General features: G+C 39.9%; 1 protein-coding gene across 1 annotated transcript in view; it reads left to right on the top strand.

Annotated features, from left to right (window-relative positions):
• Positions 1-19,272, top strand: part of mtor (mechanistic target of rapamycin kinase) — a 100,608-nt gene that overhangs the window by 26,784 nt on the left and 54,552 nt on the right. Inside the window, exons 6-25 of the mRNA XM_028807669.2 lie at positions 5,157-5,291; positions 5,873-6,148; positions 6,233-6,341; positions 6,979-7,162; positions 7,442-7,570; positions 7,827-8,071; positions 8,305-8,520; positions 8,765-8,970; positions 9,097-9,219; positions 9,498-9,581; positions 9,725-9,817; positions 11,945-12,079; positions 14,389-14,518; positions 15,055-15,305; positions 15,589-15,675; positions 16,077-16,244; positions 16,490-16,602; positions 17,463-17,625; positions 17,730-17,822; positions 17,903-18,049. Of these exons, the coding sequence (XP_028663502.1) occupies positions 5,157-5,291; positions 5,873-6,148; positions 6,233-6,341; positions 6,979-7,162; positions 7,442-7,570; positions 7,827-8,071; positions 8,305-8,520; positions 8,765-8,970; positions 9,097-9,219; positions 9,498-9,581; positions 9,725-9,817; positions 11,945-12,079; positions 14,389-14,518; positions 15,055-15,305; positions 15,589-15,675; positions 16,077-16,244; positions 16,490-16,602; positions 17,463-17,625; positions 17,730-17,822; positions 17,903-18,049 (3,087 nt within the window). The remainder of the gene's footprint in view (positions 1-5,156; positions 5,292-5,872; positions 6,149-6,232; positions 6,342-6,978; positions 7,163-7,441; positions 7,571-7,826; positions 8,072-8,304; positions 8,521-8,764; positions 8,971-9,096; positions 9,220-9,497; positions 9,582-9,724; positions 9,818-11,944; positions 12,080-14,388; positions 14,519-15,054; positions 15,306-15,588; positions 15,676-16,076; positions 16,245-16,489; positions 16,603-17,462; positions 17,626-17,729; positions 17,823-17,902; positions 18,050-19,272) is intronic.

The following is a 19,272-nucleotide window of genomic DNA, read 5'->3' as shown; positions in this document are numbered from 1 at the left end:
ACGTGGGTACGGAAAGTACAGTATTCAGTATTCAATTTTTCACTCTTTGTTATATTGCAGCCATTTGCTAAAATCATTTAAATTAATTTTTTTCCTCATTAATGTACACACAGCACCCCATATTGACAGACAAAAAAAAAGAATTTTTGAAATTGTTGATTTATTAAAAAAGAAAAAACTGAAATATCACGTGGTCCTAAGTGTCCCCACTCGTCTTCCCCCCCCAGCACTACCTGGTGTGGTGGAAATGCTGGGGTAAAGCGTTCTCCAGGCATGGGGGGGCGCCCCCTGGCAGTGACCACGGGCCCATACAGGGTTGAGCTTCCCAGCTCTGTACCCGTGGCCCCCAAAAGAACCAGGGCGGTCGCCCCCTTGTGGTCTGGAGGAGGCGTGAGCCCTCCTCCGGTCTTCCTGGGCGTCCTGGCTGGGTGCCACCCCCAGCCGCGTGCCTAAATATAGATAATATACACAGTTAAGTTGTCTCTGTCTAAATATTTATGGACCTTTTTCTAATTTTGGTTCTGTACATTACCACAATGAATTTTAAATGAAACAACTAAGATGCAGTTGAAGTGCAGACTTTCAACTTTAATTCAGTGGGGTGAACAAAACGATTGCATAAAAATGTGAGGCAACTAAAGCATTTTTTTAACACAATCCCTTCATTTCAGGGGCTCAAAAGTAATTGGACAATTGACTCAAAGGCTATTTCATGGGCAGGTGTGGGCAAGTCCGTCATTATGTCATTATCAATTAAGCAGATAAAAGGCCTGGAGTTGATTTGAGGTATGGTGCTTGCATGTGGAAGATTTTGCTGTGAACAGACAACATGCGGTCAAAAGGAGCTCTCCATGCAGGTGAAAGAAGCCATCCTTAAGCTGCGAAAACAGAAAAAAAAAATCCGAGAAATTGCTACAAAATTACGAGTGGCAAAATCTACAGTTTGGTACATCCTGAGAAAGAATGCAAGCACTGGTGAACTCAGCAACACAAAAAGACCTGGATGTCCACGGAAGACAACAGTGGTGGATGATCGCAGAATCATTTCCATGGTGAAGAGAAACCCCTTCACAACAGCCAACCAAGTGAACAACACTCTCCAGGGGGTAGGCGTATCGATATCCAAGTCTACCATAAAGAGAAGACTGCATGAAAGTAAATACAGAGGGACCACTGCAAGGTGCAAGCCACTCATAAGCCTCAAGAATAGAAAGGCTAGATTGGACTTTGCTAAAGAACATCTAAAAAAGCCAGCACAGTTCTGGAAAAACATTCTTTGGACAGATGAAACCAAGATCAACCTCTACCAGAATGATGGCAAGAAAAAAGTATGGAGAAGGCGTTGAACAGCTCATTATCCAAAGCATACCACATCATCTGAGGTGTTCATAGACATACTGTCTGCTCAAATCCAGCTAAATGCAGTCAAATTGATTGGGTGGCGTTTCATGATACAGATGGACAATGACCCAAAACATACAGCCAAAGCAACCCAGGAGTTTATTAAAGCAAAGAAGTGGAAAATTCTTGAATGGCCAAGTCAGTCACCTGGGGCCTCATGTATAAACGGTGCATGCGCACAGAAATGTTGTGTAAGAACGTTTCCACGTTCAAATCGCGATGTATAAAACCTACACTTGGCGTAAAGCCACGCACTTTTCCATGGTACCTCATACCCTGTCGTACGCAAGTTCTCCACTCGGTTTTGCAGACTGGCGGCACCCAGCGTCAAAGCAGTGCTACTGTTCCTGTGTGGTTACCCTTTCTTAGGTCCACATCCACGACAGCGGCTTTATCAAATACACTGAAATTAACCGCATATCATTCATAAATTTAATGCATCTAATTGTAATTAACCTGTAACAATGTAATGGTCCACAGAATGGTCAAAGTATTCTAAATACCATAACTGCTTTAGCATTGTTACTCTCATTGCACATTCTTCTTCTTCTTTCAGCTGCTCCTGTTAGGGGTTGCCACAGCGGATCATCTTTTTCCATATTACTCGCACTGCACCACTGAGAGTATTTATATCACTGTATCCGAGTGTGAATCACAGATCTACAGCGATCGGAAAGAGAATTATCGGTATACAGCATCAAGCACTAGCTGCCTCAGCCATTCGCTATTTGAACTGCTCTCATCCGACAAACGCTTCACAGCCTTTCCTGTTCGGACCTCGCGGTTCACAAACAGTTTCATCCCAAGAACTATACACGCACTCAATCAGTCCATCAAGTGCTCCTTGTAGAACTGTTTGTACTTGCAAGTTACCGTGACGTAATTGTACTTATGATACAGTTATAATATTGCACAACCTGAGCCACTGTATAAAGTACATATTTACATATGATGATGATATCATTTTTAAGATGAAATGCAACAAAATATGTTGATTATATTATACAGATAAAACTTTAACTTTACGTGGTGCCACAGCGCTAGCGAGCTTGAGCTTTGTTCACGGTTTGTTCCTGCCTCGCGCTGTTTTCATGCTGTGGCAGGCGCGACACTGGAAGGATAGAATAATTAAACATTACGAAGATATTTCGATGTTCCTTAAAAGTGTGTGTGTGTATGTTTATATATATATATATATATACACAGTACTGTGCAAAAGTTTTAGACAGGCGTGAAAAAATGCTGTAAACAAAGAATGCTTTCAAAAATGGAAGTGTTAATCATTTATTTACATCAATCAACAAAATGCAGTGAATGAACAAGAGAGAAGTCTAAATCATATCAATATTTGGTGTGACCACCCTTTGCCTTCAAAACAGCATCAATTCTTCTAGGTACACTTGCACACAGTTTTTGAAGGAACTCGGCTGGTAGGTTGTTCCAAACATCTTGGAGAACTAACCACAGATCTTCTGTGGATGTAAGCTTCCTCACATCCTTCTTTCTCTTCATGTAATCCCAGACACACTCGATGATGTTGAAATCAGGGCTCTGTGGGGGCCATACCATCACTTCCAGGACTTCTTGTTCTTCTTTATGCTGAAGATAGTTCCTAATGACTTTGGCTGTATGTTTGGGGTCGTTGTCCTGCTGCAGAATAAATTTAGGGCCAATCATACGCCTCCCTGATGGTATTGCATGATGGATAAGTATCTGCCTGTATTTTTCAGCATTGAGAACACCATTAATCCTGACCAAATCTCCAACTCCATTTGCAGAAATGCAGCCCCAAACATTCAAGGAACCTCCACCATGCTTCAATGTTGCCTGCAGACACTCATTATTGTACCGTTCTCCAGCCCTTCAACGAACAAACTGCCTTCTGCTACAGCCAAATATTTCAAATTTTGACTCATCAGTCCAGAGCACCTGCTGCCATTTTTCTGCACCCCAGTTCCTATGTTTTCATGCATACTTGAGATGCTTGGCCTTGTTTACACGTCGGAGGTATGGCTTTTTGGCTGCAACTCTTCCATGAAGACCACTTCTGGCCAGACTTCTCCAGACAGTAGATGGGTGTACCTGGGTCCCACTGGTTTCTGCCAGTTCTGAGCTGATGGCACTGCTGGACATCTTCCGATTTCAAAGGGTAATAAGCTTGATGTGTCTTTCATCTGCTGCACTAGGTTTCCTTGGCCGACCATTGCGTCTACGATCCTCAACGTTGCCCGTTTCTTTGTGCTTCTTCAAAAGAGCTTGAACAGCACCTCTTGAAACCGCAGTCTGCTTTGAAATCTTTGTCTGGGAGAGACCTTGCTGATGCAGTATAACTACCTTGTGTCTTGTTGCTGTGCTCAATCTTGCCATGACATGAAACTGTCTTCCACAACCTCACCTTGGTAGCAGAGTTTGGCTGTTCCTCACCCAGTTTTAAGCCTCCCACACAGCTGTTTCTGTTTCAGTTAATGACTGTGTTTCCACCTACGTGTGACATTGATGATCATTAGCACCTGTTTGGTATAATTGGTTGATCATACACCTGACTATAATCCTACAAAATCCTGACTTTGTGCAAGTGTACCTATAAGAATTGATGCTGGTTTGAAGGAAAAAGGTAGTAACACCAAATATTGATTTGATTTAGATTTTTCTTTTGTTTGCTCACTTTGCATTTTGTAAATTGATAACAATAAACAATCATTATTTATATTTCTGAAAGCATTCTTTGTTTACAGCATTTTTTCACACCTGCCTAAAACTTTTGCACAGTACTGTATATACATTATATATATTGTAGCAGTTGAGGCTTTTATCGACCTCTTGAACCCTCAGGTACCACTCCAAACACCGGGTAAAACTCCAGTTATTATTTATTTTATGATAATACTATGCACAAAGCACCCTCCACTCCACACTACACATATAAATCAATAATCAATTCAATAAACCAATCCTCCTCTCCCAGACGCGTTGCCACCCTTCCACCCAGCTCAGCTCAATGTCTGGGATTTCCCATAGTCCTTTTATGTCCTTGACCTGGAAGTGTTTTGCCCTCTTTGTCCACGTGACTAGGAACACTTCCAGGTCATATAACAACTCCATTTCTTCACCCCGGAAGCACGCTGTTCCTTCCGGTCATGTGTTCATGACGGACTTCCGGGTTATAGGGCACATAGCAGTCTGAGAGCCTCCCCACAGCGGCTCCCGGTGGCCCCCATGGTATCCAGCAGGGCTGTGCATACAAACTACAAGGTCCATAAGGCCCTGCTGGAATTCGGGGAACCTCCATGCTGTTGGGAGAGCTCCACCTGGTGGCCTAGAGGTGTTGGTCGGAATATATGGCCGGCAATCCCTCACAATATATATATATGTATGTATGTATGTATGTATATATATATATATATATATATATATATATATATATATATATATATGTATGTATATGTGTATATGTATATGTATGTATATGTGTATGTATATGTGTATATCTTTGTTTTTCTACTTTGACTATGGAGTCATTTGTTGTATAAGTTCGACTTGATTGTATGCAATTTTTTTTTCCTTCAAAAATAATAAAAAAAAATATATGGGGATAAAATGTTGGAACAGCCTTAATGTTACCTAAGCAAAAGAGAGGGCTGAATGGTGGTTTTTCATTTGTACAGTTTCTTTTTTTTTCCTCTGAGATGCATAGTAAAATTGAAACTGTTAATTAACTATCAGCTTGAATTTAATGTTTTAATTCCTTTTATCAGCAAACCTTTGAAGAAGCAGAGAAGGGTTTTGATGAAAGCCTTGCCAAGGAAAAAGGCATGAACCGTGATGATCGAGCTCATGGAGCCTTGCTCATCTTGAATGAGCTAGTACGCATCAGTAGTATGGAGGGCGAGGTAAGTTGGTGACTTTATATGGCAAAAAGGGAAAATGTAGAAGTCCATGTTTTAGAAACATGTAGCAGATTCATGTAGGAGTAAGCAATGTAGCCATATTGTTATGTGCAGCACCTTTCAGTTTATTTGCAGATAGTTGCCCAATCTACCCAGTTTTTGATCTTGCTATAACAGTTGTGGGGTCATGTTAACCTGAAATATCTGTCTGCAGCATTGGATAAAACACAGAATCCAACGTTGTGCAGGATGCTATTCTATCACAAATTAGAGTTGCCAATTAAACTAAAAATACCACATGTTTAAGATGTGAGAGAAAATATGAGTACAATAACAAAACCTACACAGAAATTAAAATATAGTTCATAATGCTACAGAGAGTAACTGGACTGAGACTTAAACCAAGGTCCTTGAAGATATCAGGTAAAGGTGTTGAACACAGAGTCAATAAAAATGGAGTCTGTCTGATTTTACCTTTTTTACTTCATATGGTATCATAAGATGACTTTGATCCCTTGTCACACAAGTGGAACGCAAGATTGATGTAACAACTCTGTAAAGTTGCTTTGTGCATTTTTTTGCAGCGTCTGCGAGAAGAGATGGAAGAAATTACCCAGCAACAGTTGGTGCATGATAAGTACGTCAAGGATCTGATGGGTTTTGGAGCAAAGCCACGCCACATAACCCCTTTCAGCAGCTTCCAGTCAGTCCAGCCACAGCAGTCCAATGCTCTGCTGGGACTTTTGGGTTACAGCTCTTCACAGGACATCCTGAGCTTTGGTGCAGCTCCCATTCCCAACAAATCTACTCTGGTGGAAAGTCGTTATTGCCGGGAGCTAATGGAAGAACGGTTTGACCAAGTGAGCTTTACAAGTCTAATATGTTTACCTTATGATATTACACCTTGTTCATGTTAATGTCAAGCCTCTCTTGTGTCTTTTAAGGTTTGCCGATGGGTACTGAAGTATAGAACTAGCAAGAATCCGCTGATACAGATGACCATCCTCAACCTTCTACCCCGTCTGGCAGCTTTTCAGCCTCACTCTTTTACAGGTGGAACACAATTCCTTAAGTTACGAATTCATCTGTTTTGTCAGTAGCTAAGCATTCAAAATGGATACATGCTTTAAACTCCTTGGTAATTCTTTTAATTGTGCGTGCTGTAAGCTTAGGCTACCATTTTCCCATTTGTCATCTCTCTTTAGACTTGCTATGTTTATTTCCTCTCATTCCTCTCTTAACTCGGCTCCCTACTGCTCGGTACTGCTGTGTCTACTGCCTGCTTATGGTCTACTTACCTCTGTGTTGCCACCTTTTCTTTTCTAACAACTTTAAATTCCTACCTCTGTCATATCAGCTGTCTTCTGGTAATATTCTTGCCATATCAAAAAACTCAAGTGTGTTGACTGTTTTCATGCTGTGAATCATCATTGGATCTTCTCTCTCATCTTTTTTACATTTGTCATATTTTAGCATCTGTTGCCCTTTTCTATTCTCATTTTCTGTAGTTTTTCACTTATATAAAGGAGGCAGAGAATATTGAGACACCATTTCTGCTTATTGAATGTTACAAACCATTCTTCTGACAGTTCTTATAGTGTTTTGTTTTCTAGTTATTCTCCAGCCCTATGTTAGTCTGTTTTTCACACAGTTCACTGTATTCAGTATTGTCTTTTTTATTTTATTTTAGATCAGTATTTATCTGACACCATGGGCCACCTTATTGGCTGCCTGAAGAAAGAGAAGGAACGGACAGCAGCTTTCCAAGCCTTGGGGCTTCTTGTTGTGGCTGTCCGGAGTGAGATCCAGCCTTATCTCCCCAAAGTCCTGGAAATTATCAAAGCTGCCCTGCCACCCAAGGATTTTGCTCATAAGTATGTTGGGCTTAAAAAGTATTAGGTCAGAGATCAACATCCTCTATTTCCATGATCACTTATACTTGTGATATTAAAAGTTTGGTAACTGCTGTCATCCCTAATTTAATCTTATCAGCAGAGGTGATAGCCATTCCTAACTTTAAAATAAATGCATTATTTCCTTGGCTACTTAACCCAGCCATTTATTTGATATTGTGGTCCTTTTTTTGTTGAACACCCTCCATAAAGGAATCCAATCCTAACCATGGTGTCACTCTGAATATCCTTCAATTCCAGGAGACAGAAGACCATCCAGGTGGATGCAACAGTGTTCACATGCATTAGCATGCTGTCACGTGCCATGGGGCCCTGCATACAGCAAGACATCAAAGAGCTGCTGGAGCCAATGCTGGCTGTGGGTCTCAGGTAAGTCAACACAAGATTTCCTATCAACAGTTAGTGCCATACAGGTTTCTGTTGATCATCTGAGGTGCTTCTGTCTGCTAGCGCCCCATGGCCAGGCATGGACACATTCATTATTTATGTAGGGAACATTGTGTTTTAAATGTTAACCTTCTAGAATCACAAGGATCAAGCTGATATGACTAGTTTTAATGGCTAGGGTTAGTTATCTTGCAAACAACCATTTGAAATCCTTCCTTTTTTTTTCCTTCATTGGCAGCCCAGCTCTAACAGCAGTGCTCTATGACCTAAGTCGCCAGATTCCTCAACTGAAGAAGGACATCCAGGATGGCCTGTTAAAGATGCTTTCCCTGGTGCTAATGCACAAACCATTGAGACACCCTGGAATGCCTAGAGGACTGGCACATCAGTTAGCCTCACCCAGTCTGAGCAACCTCCCTGAGGCCAGTGATGTGGGCAGTATTACATTGGCATTACGTACTCTTGGAAGCTTTGAATTTGAAGGTGCTTTACATTTGGCAGTTATATTAATATTATTCGAACAGTTTTTTGCCTTCTGGTTTCTGTAGTTCTCTCTTAATGAAAAGGTGCTCACGATAGAAACTTATTTTGATTATATTGCTTCATTCTGACTTCTGCAAGATTTACAGTGTAGAGAGAATCCTGTGTTCTCCATCCATGATCCACAAACTTTGACTTCTGACTTCCTTTCTCAAAAAGTGTGTTTCTCCCATTAGGGCATTCCCTTACACAGTTTGTCCGCCACTGTGCTGACCACTTTCTGAACAGTGAGCACAAGGAGATTCGGATGGAGGCAGCTCGCACTTGCTCCCGCCTCCTCACACCTTCCATACACTTGATTGGGGGACATGGACATGTGGTGAGCCAGACAGCTGTGCAGGTGGTGGCTGACGTTCTGAGTAAATTGCTTGTCGTGGGAATCACAGACCCAGGTGAGGATCTGGATTGTCTGTTTTTGTTCTCGGATAATATCCCTGTATGCATGATGACCTGTAAAGTGCCTTTTTCTTTGTAGAACTCGTAAAGCCAGTCCCTATATGACTGCTATCAATTAACAGAGTTGCGCTACATTTAATGTTAATTCAGTTTCATCTGTGTAACACTGAGTTATTTTAACTTGCACCCTCCATCCACATTTCCTCTGCTGCTAACAACTCTACCTTTTCCCACTTGTAGATCCTGATATTCGTTACTGTGTTTTGGCATCTCTGGATGAGCGTTTTGATGCTCATTTGGCACAGGCAGAGAACCTGCAAGCCCTCTTTGTGGCACTTAATGATGAAGTGTTTGAGATCCGCGAGCTGGCAATTTGTACAATTGGCCGGTTAAGCAGCATGAATCCAGCCTTTGTGATGCCATTCCTGCGTAAGATGTTAATTCAGGTAAGTGTTGTACTTCCTAGCACGTCCAGCAGATGGCTCCACAATGACATAGGTTCACTAGGAAAGAAAGACTATTACGGGAATATAAAGGGTACGTTTTCTAACACTGGTTATATATCTTTGCAGATTTTAACTGAACTGGAGCACAGCGGTGTTGGCAGAAACAAGGAACAGAGTGCCCGCATGCTTGGCCATTTAGTATCAAATGCCCCTCGCCTCATTCGACCCTACATGGAGCCCATTTTGAAGGTAAATTGTTACATCCCCTTGTAATTGTTTACTTTGTTGGACACCTGCCAAGCCCTATATAACACTAGTACATACATCCCTTTTACTGGCAACTCTTACAGGGAGCATTATCATTGGTGTTCCTTGACTTGATGCAGTCCAGGAGCTGAAGTGTATTTGTATGCTGCTGATTGTATTTTGCTGTATTTAAATTCTTGAGAAAATGTGCCATTTCTAAGTTACATTTCTGTGGCATTTTACTCACACTTGTTAACTGCCTTTTTTCATGTGTACTCCAGGCTTTAATCCTCAAGCTTAAGGATCCTGACCCAAACCCTGGTGTGGTGATCAGTGTGCTGGCAACCATTGGAGAGCTTGCTCAGGTATGTCCTTTGTAAGCTTGGCTCCATCCCCTCTTTCTCAGAACACATTTTGAAGAGAAGAGAGGACATGATGAGCATCAATTTATAGCACCTTTATGTAACATAATGCCCAGAAAACACATGGTCACCTTTTTTGATTTCAGGTGAGTGGGCTGGAAATGAGGAAATGGATGGATGAGCTTTTCCCAATTATCATGGATATGCTTCAAGATTCATCATCTCTTGCAAAAAGACAGGTAATAAGATGCTCTACATACACGTAGGTTGGGAGAATTTGGTGATAGTTTGGTCTACTAAAATGAAACAGATTCTATAAACTGACAGAGGATATTGGAGTGTGACAAAGGGATTATACAAGAGATTGTTCTCCAGGCGAAGAAGGCAGTGTGAAATAATAAAGCTTAATACAAAAACTAAAGGAACTGGAGTGGGACCAGTAATTGGACTGTTTGCTATTATATAATGCTATACCTCTCAAAATTATAATGGATATCATTAGGCCGTTTGTGCTTTGCGATGGGCTAATATGTCTTACCTATCAACAAAAGGTAGGCAGTCAATTTATCTTCGCCATGTATAAGTGGAATTAAATTAGTGCCAACAAAAATCAGTCAAACTGAACGTGCAAAAAAAAAAAAAAAAGTACCATTCATGTTAGAATGACTGGACTTCTATTTTTTTTTTTTTTAAATGAATGTACTGTATATTTAACAGTAATAAAAATAACAGGCCACCCTAATATAAAATCCTGGCACTGCTACTGATCTGCTGGTATCACAAATTAGGTTATTTGTTAGGTTTTTCTTTTAGTATTGAATTTAGTATTTTACTCTGGTTTATTGTTCTTTATTCTATTTAATGCTTTGTTATCTGTTTCATTGTTCTACTCAGGAAAGCATTTGTATCTAATGTTACATATACCCTGCTGTTTTTTCTAAGACTCTGTGAAGCACCTTGAGCATGGGAAAGGCGCTATATAAATAAAATATATTATTATTAAAAATACAAAAGGTTGTGCTGAATACTAATGGTTTATGTTTCCAAGTGTGACAGCTGCACAAGCCAGCCAGTGGCCTAGAAAACTCCAAAAGGGAAGGCAGTAGTGGTTTATTACAATAGACATGTTCGTTCAATGTCATTATATAATGGCTAGGTGTCCATATTTACTTAATTGCATCCTACAGGTGGCCATTAGGGAGCAGTGCTGGGTTTCCTTGGGGATGGCTACAGCCATATGAAAGACCTCTAAGGCTGAAATTTGTATAAGTATTCCTAGTTGATGTGGCCAAAAGTGTACATGCACAATACAGTTGTGTAGAAATGATTTAATGACCCCTAACAAGTCAGTCCCAGCAAATATTATGCTGTCAAGAACACACAGGAAGTGTTTGACATATTATATTGTCATTATTCATTTTAATACTTATTCATATTTTGGAAAAAACACATACTTATTTTTTCTTATACTGTCACTGTAAATGACCCATGGTACAACAAACAACCACTAAAATTGTTACTTTAGGAAGTATTTCCCACATAATGCATTTTTTTTCATGCTTTGGGGTTAGTTTCATACAAAATGAGAAGGGCACCGGGATTTCAGATTAAGGTTGGAACTGTGCCAAAATGTCTGGAATATTTTAGCGGTGAATAAAGTTAATACTTTTTGCATGAATCAAATCGTTTCAGGGAAATCTGATCATACTGTTTTTATAGGGGACAGCAGGAAAAGTGGAATTGCAGTTCTGTTTCCAAATGACCATTTTCTTTTGAAAGCTTACAGGTGTTTCTGAGAAGTCATGAAAATAAATGTGTCCTATTCTAGCACACACACTCCTACACACAGTTGCACATTGGCCTTATCATGCCTGGAGGGTTTAGTCACAACAGCAGCAGAAAAAGCTTATAGTGCTTTCCAGTTACACCATGCAGCTTAAAGACACCTGTTTACTTGTGTTCTGTTGCATGAACAGCAATTTTTCTCTATGTCAGAGCACCTCAGTGTACACATTTATTATGGCAATCTCTTATACTACTGGGAAGATTGAAAATCCCTTCACTGTACTGTCCGATGAAAACCCATTCTATTCACCAGAATATAACCTGTCAGGTTTACTTCTGGAGGGGAAAATTTAAGTGAAAGATCTGTTTGACCTTTCCATCCTTTTATTGCCTTTGTTGTTTACTAATTAACTGGTTTTGGACCTCTTTTGAGAGCCACTGCTCAAAACTAGAATCTGTCTTTACATGTTTGTGACACATTATAGGACCATATTTACAAAATGTATTTTGAAACTGGTGAGGGTTACATGTGGAGGGGTTGGGAAATTGAAACATACTCACCACTTCTAATCTTCATGCAGGTGGCGCTCTGGACTCTAGGCCAGCAAGTTGCCAGCACTGGCTATGTGGTGGAACCATATCGCAAATACCCTTCACTGCTGGAGGTGTTGCTAAACTTCCTGAAGACAGAGCAGAACCAGGGAATTCGTAGAGAAGTAAGTGAATTATACAGGATGTCCATTTTTTAAGTAAATGTAGTAACCAAGACTGGATTCAATGAAAGTTTATCGGTTTGATAGAGCCATATACAGTGCTTTTAAAGGCATATTTCACCAAAAATGCCAGCTTTCTTAGTAATATTCATAATATGAAGTATGTTTACAGCTGAAAAGCAATCCGTGGTTTTATTTCTTTTTCAGTATAATGTAGGCCTTGGACCTAATTTAAATTGGGCCTCATACTATTAATGCAATGGCAGAATAGGCACACTACAACTTAAAAGCCAAGTTGTTTGGTAGTATGAATTTGCATATAACTGTGCAGATTAAAACGTTAACAGTATAAAATAGTTCGAACTTAAAGATAAACTTGTTGTCTTACCACTGAAGTATACTGGATAATGATTTAATTAATTGGAAAGTGGATTGAATTTATAGGGTTGCAGTATGCTACAGACATTCCTCCTAAGTAGTTTTCAGTAAATCCATCAGGAGAGACCATACATTGTGTGTCTGGCATCAGTTGGCAGATTCCATGATTGGAATATTCTCTCAGTTACACTATGAAATGTCAAGAGTTTAATTTGTTAAGTCCGCAAAGATTTTGTCAGTTATCTTCAGATATGTGATTGTACTGCACCATCAAAGTATAAATTGGCTCCTGAAATAGCACACTAAAATGTTAGCAGATGTCATTATACTCAAAACCCAATGGAGAATAGAAAATGAATGTGACTTTAGATGATTTTAACTTTGGAATATGGTCAAATAATTAATAATTAGTGGATGATTTCTGTTGAATTCAAAATATGCCCTGCTTTTACTGCAGTTGTCTTTCTTTTGAGGAGCCACCTCTTAGCCTTGATAGCCACGTTACTTGCTTGTAAGGTTAACTCCTTACACAGGTTTCTTAATTTTCAGTTTATTATTTGATTCACTCTATACATAAGAACAAAGTATAGAAAACATAAAGTTAAGTGGTATTTATTAACATAAAATAATAAAACTAAATAAAGCAAGATATAATAGAAAATAAGACTGATAGTATTAGCCTGGATTTTTTTTTTTTTTTAGAAAAAGCTTAAGGAGAATGTCAGGGATTGGAAGTTGTCCTGGCACAGCTTTTGACTTGGCTATCTGCATTATTCTTAAGATGCTTTCACTGACATTCAGATGAAACCATCACATGTTTCTTGATCTCCTCTTCTGATGTTGCCTTCGCCCTCTCCTGTTCTTTTTGTTGTCGCTGTTTCTTCTCCTTTGGTCCCATCGGACAAGCCATACAGTACTTTTATGTTAAATTTCCATGTGGGGCTTCATGATGTGGGATATTACACACCTTTGATTGGCTGGCTGTCAAAGTTCTGTTTCCAAGTGATAAGCTGGCTGTCCGTCAGACTTTGCTCTAAGTTTCTGGTCAATCACAGCCTGAAGCAAACTGTTGAAACAGATGTTTTAAAGTGATAGATTACTGGTACAATTCAGGAAGAGAAGATGGCTTGATGTTAATTGCTCCTTTAAGTGTTAGTTAATCTTGTTTGTCTGAGCAAATATAATAAAAATATAAGTATTATTTTAAAAACTGAAGATCTGGCACTCCAGGACAGTATGTATTTTATTTAATTATTGCTGTTCATAATGCACCTCACACCTAACCTATACTTTAGCTGTTCTCTTGTTGCTAAACTAATGAAAGAATTTTTTATGTTTGCTTTTTTCTTTTCTTTTCTTTTTTTTTTTTTTTTTTTTTTTTTTTTTTAGCAGTAGACTAGAGAAACTTGTGTTCAAAAATTACCTAAAACTAATTATTAACACCCATTTCAATAGTTTTGGATTATACCATTTGCACTAGTTTATTAGACAAGCGATTTGATTTGCAAGTTGTTACAAAAAAGTGTTCTAATTCTCTTCACAGTGTGCTAGGGTAGAACTTGGGACTTCATTCAGACTAGGCTTTTGGTCTCTTGTTTAATATTAAAAAAAACTGAAAACTGATCTGTTTCTATAGATCTTTCTCAATGTTGGATAACAGTTAAGTTTTATTTATTTTAAGTTTGTATTAATTTTTTTTTTTTTTAAAAAAAGCACACCATTTAGTGGATCCAAACCTGAGGTAGAGTCAAGTTAAAGCTATGTTTAAGGGGGTAGATCAAAGGAGACAATGCAAGTAATAAAACACAATTGCCAAAGAGAGTACTGGGTTGAGACTGAAAATCTACCTACAGACTTCTCTCAAGCTGAGTCATTGGTGGACTGCCTGCAGTAGACTCATGGTATAACACAGCAGTGTGCTTGTCTACTTGTAGGCGATCCGTGTGTTGGGGCTGCTGGGAGCTCTGGACCCATACAAACATAAAGTGAACATAGGGATGATAGACCAGTCCCGTGATGCATCTGCTGTGAGCCTGTCAGAGTCCAAGTCTAGCCAAGATTCAGGTATTGTGCTATATTCCTTTCTTCTTGCAAACAGGGGTGTCTGGTCTGAATGTTTCTGGCTCTTCTTACTGCTTAGAATTCCCTTCTGCTAATGCAGTGAATAGGAGTAAAGCAGCTGCTTTTCTTTATGCAGCTGTAGGGCTTCTGGGAAATTCTTGGGGACTTTGTGCTCAGGTCTGCAGGAAAGAAAAATAATTCCTTGCGACATATTCTAGACATCCTGCCGGCCAGAAAGATCACAGATGGCCCTAGGGAGGTAATAAATGAGCAAATATTAAAAGGCTGGAACCTTGAGCGCATTGTAAGAATAAAAGTTGTGGAACTGGCGCTTTCCTTGATGGCGCCAAGACATCTGAGAATGTGTTTGCTTTGTCATCTGGCAAAAATGTGAGTTGTGACATACTGGTTGTGTACTTCTGGAGCAAGCAGTAAGGGTGGTGGTGGTGTAGTATTCATTGGGTGTGGTTGTATTACTGAGCAAGGTTTAATTACCTGTTGATTATACTTAATGCAGTTGGTGCTCTCTGTCTCTCCAGCTGACTACAGTACCAGTGAAATGCTGGTCAACATGGGCAACCTTCCTCTAGATGAGTTCTATCCAGCTGTTGCCATTGTCACACTTATGCGTATTCTTCGGGATCCATCCCTGTCCAACCATCACACTATGGTAGTGCAGGCAGTTACATTTATCTTCAAGTCTCTGGGCCTCAAATGTGTACAGTTCCTGCCACAGGTCATGCCAACCTTCCTGAATGTCATCCGTGTCTGTGATGCCAATAATCGTGAGGTATGGCTAATGTTCTTACCTGATTTCCTCTTCCACTTGCCGTGTTCTTCTTGTACAGCCTTCCTACTTACTGTGCTGTAAAGACAAGCTAATCCATCCTCTATAAGTGTGAAAAAAATCAGCTGATGTTGTTATGTTGACCATAACTTGTTGAAGGTCTTGTTATGGAGGGCTGACAGACTTTCACTTTTAATTATTGTATAGATACAATGTACTGCTTCCTTCACTTGCTCATGTCACTTTTTTGGTTTGTTCAATATAATTAATACTTGTGTGTTTCCAGTATTTGTTTCAGCAGTTGGGGATGCTGGTTTGCTTTGTGAAGATTCATATCCGGCCATACATGGATGACATCTTCACTCTCATAAGGGTAAGTGTGTGAGAGCAGGCAGCTTCAGTGGCAGAGGAAATTGTAAAAGAAAGCAAGTACATTCCTTCACTTTGAGTCTCAAAGCAGATTTGCCAGGAATTTTGTTGCGCAAATGAGGAGTCTGACTTTTCTTGCTGGCTTTCCACTCAGCCACAGGATTTACACTAATGAGAGCGAGCGGGTAATCGAACAAAAGCTTCACTCTTTCTGTTAAGCGGGGAAAAGCTTAAGTGGTCCCTGGGCAGGAAGTGGAGGGCTGGCCTGTCGGTTGAGTGCCGTCATCAGCCTTCACAGCCAGGGTCATTCAAATGCAAAACAGTGCACAGTCCTCCCCCTTGTCTGGTGGTGTAGGTGAATGGTTGCTAGAGCTTCACAAATTCTTTATCAACTTTGTTATTCAGGAATACTGGACTCCGAACAATCCTATGCAGAACACCATCATCCTCCTGATTGAGCAGATTGTGGTGGCCCTTGGAGGAGAATTCAAGCTGTACCTTCCCCAGCTCATTCCTCACATGTTGCGTGTCTTCATGCATGACAACAGTACAGGGCGCAGTGTCACCATTAAGGTGAGAGGCTGGTACTAGTAACTGAGAAATGAGTCAGGGTGGAAAGAGCTTGAAATCATTTTGAACAATGCAAAGTGTCAAAAGATTGAAAGTCTCATTTCCCTTTTCTCCTGGCTGTAGCAATTTGAATTAACAGTCACTTAAACCTCTTTTAAATCACACTTCATTTGTACCATTTTCTAATAGATTTCAGATATTTGCAAAGCCCCTTTGTCCTACCTCATGCTCTCTTATTTTGTTTTAAGCTGCTCAATGCCATTCAACTTTTTGGTGCCAATTTGGATGACTACCTACATCTTCTGCTTCCTCCAATCGTCAAACTGTTTGATGCACAGGATGTGCCTCAACCTGCTCGCAAGTGAGTGGGCCCAACCAGAACATAATGTCTTTATGTCTAGAAACAGCACTTTATGCTCTGTAGGAGGTTGTACTAGACTAGGGACCCCTGAAAATATGTTTTCATCATGCTAGCGATATACATTTTTAAACATTTTTTTTACTGTGACTAGTCAGGATTTGGACTGCAAACTTTCTGTGCTCTCATGATAAAGACATTCATCTGTAATGGCTGGATAGATTATTTAATTGAGTGGACAGCTGTGATCTGAGTCTTATATAAACATTTAATGCTCAGCTTAATTGAAGTTTAATTCTTTGTAATAGTAATAATCACAGAGTCTAGGTAACAGAAAATTAGGGGGCTTTTTAACATGTAGCTCAGTTGACAATGTTTGAGGGGCCACATTTGCAGTAGTGCTTGTGAAAGACAGTCAAACAAGATAAAAAAGAATACATAAAAAGATATCCACATGGTATAGACCTGCCAAGCAGGCCCAAGGCACAACAGGAGAAGAACAGAAGCAGGCAAGTAAAGCAGCTGGCTCTCCAGTGTGCTATCCAGACATTTAGACAGTGATGTGCACCCAAGTTAATATATATTTTGGGATGTACTAGAAATTGTTGTTACTGTGTGGGTCAGTTAATATTACAGAGTTTCAGTTAAAGAAGAATTTAAACAATATTATGTACCCGCATTTAAAACCTGGGTAAAGTCATTTTCTAAATAAATAAGAATTAGATAAGTATTATTAAGTGGAGGCTTAATTGCATGTTATCATTTCATGATAGAAACTTTTGATAGATGGATAAATGAGTACCAAGTCAAGTGTGAATTGCTTGTCCGTGTGTTAAATTGACCAGTATATCTTTTACATTCAGAGTTGCTTTGGAGACCCTGGACCGACTGGCTGAGTCCCTAGACTTTACTGATTATGCCTCTAGGATCATTCACCCTATTGTACGCACATTGGATGGCACGCCAGACCTGCGTACCACAGCCATGGACACACTGTCCTCACTAGTCTTTCAGCTTGGCAAGAAGGTTAGACTGGTTTCATTCATGTGTGAAGATGTGTCTCAGGAAGCCCTATATCCATTCTGCAGTTCTGAGCTTCTCTCTCTGCCTTCTTTTTATTTTACATACAGTATCAGATATTTATTCCAATGGTCAATAAAGTCATGCTGAAGCAAAGAATAAACCACCAGCGTTATGACGTCCTCATCTGTCGCATTGTGAAGGTCAGAATTTGCACAATTTAATGTGGTAGTTACTGAAGGCTACAATGACTTTGAACTTATTTCACCCCTCTATATTGTAGGGCTACACTCTTGCTGAGGAAGAGGAAGACCCACTAATCTCCCAGCACAGGCAACTGAGAAGCAGCCAGAATGATACTCTGGCCAGTGGGCCTGTGGAGACTGGACCAATGAAAAAGCTTCACGTTAGCACCTCAGCTCTGCAGAAGGTGCTACTTCTGTCTCTTTCTTTCAGGCTTCCTTATCCCTGGCTAGCCAATGCAGCCACTAGTGTTTCTTCTTAGTCTAGTGTAATATTACAACTTTTTTTTTTTTTTACCTCCTTGGCATTAATCCCAAGCCTGGCTCAGGCTCAAAATTCTATGTAAAAATGGGTAACCCTGAGTAAAACACTGGTTAACTTGTTTTTATCGCATGTGCAGTGTTAAATCCAAATAATGCTGAAGATGGTATTCAACTCCTATCTAGAGGATTAATTAATACCATACTGCAAAAAAAAAAAAAAATCATGAATATTTCTATGCATTCTTCTTCTCTATGGTAACTCATCAGTATTCATGGAGATATGTAGAATCAAAGCTGCAAATCCAGTTTTAAAACAAACTAAAACTGAGCCATTAGTTGAATCAAGCGATAGTGATGACAGTATGAATTGGTCATCAGATGTTGACACAGATAGTGAAACTGATGCATACAGAGTTGTAAAGTCAAACCACCATGATCTGCCTGGTGACTTTGGTCACTTGAAGCTTCAGCATGAGCAAATAGCTGTGTGGGATAAAGGCAAAATGATTCCAATCAAAAGTAAGGACATTAAAACATTAGCCTCCTAATGCCAGGTTTATACTTCACATGCAGTGCTCCTGCGGATGCTACTTCTACACAAGCATTGTACTGTTTATACTTGTGCACATACTTTACGGTAATCTGGAAGATTCCACCAGTTGGATGTACGAGATATCATCATGGTGAGAACAGGTTTGGCTTTGCTGTGTTGTGAATTTCCTGAAACGCCCATTGAATTCAGAGGACACCTTGCCACAACATCTCTGAAAAGGATGGATGTTTAATGATTAAATCCATCAATCCAGGGATGCTCCCATTCTAGCTAGCATTTGGCACGAGGCAGAAACAATCCCTGGATGGGGCATCAGCTCATTGCAAGCTGAATACAAGCACACACATACACTAGCATCACCAAATCCCTAAACCTTCATGTCTTTGGAAGGAAACCAGAGCACACTGTGGAAACCCACCAGGAAAATATGAAAAATCCAGGAAGAGAACAACAGGGACTTTACTCCCTGCTGGACAGCAGCGCTATCGCTCTGCCTCCGTGCTGCTACCACATGTGTAATTATTAACGGTGTTCATTATTTAAATAAAGTTAACGACTTATCTGTAAATTGTAACATGCATACTTTTATGCATT

Source organism: Erpetoichthys calabaricus, chromosome 8 (assembly GCF_900747795.2).
Source record: "Erpetoichthys calabaricus chromosome 8, fErpCal1.3, whole genome shotgun sequence".
Classification (NCBI taxonomy): Eukaryota; Metazoa; Chordata; class Cladistia; order Polypteriformes; family Polypteridae; genus Erpetoichthys; species Erpetoichthys calabaricus.
Note: the sequence above shows the minus strand (reverse complement) of the source record. Positions and strands in the feature narration are given on the sequence as shown.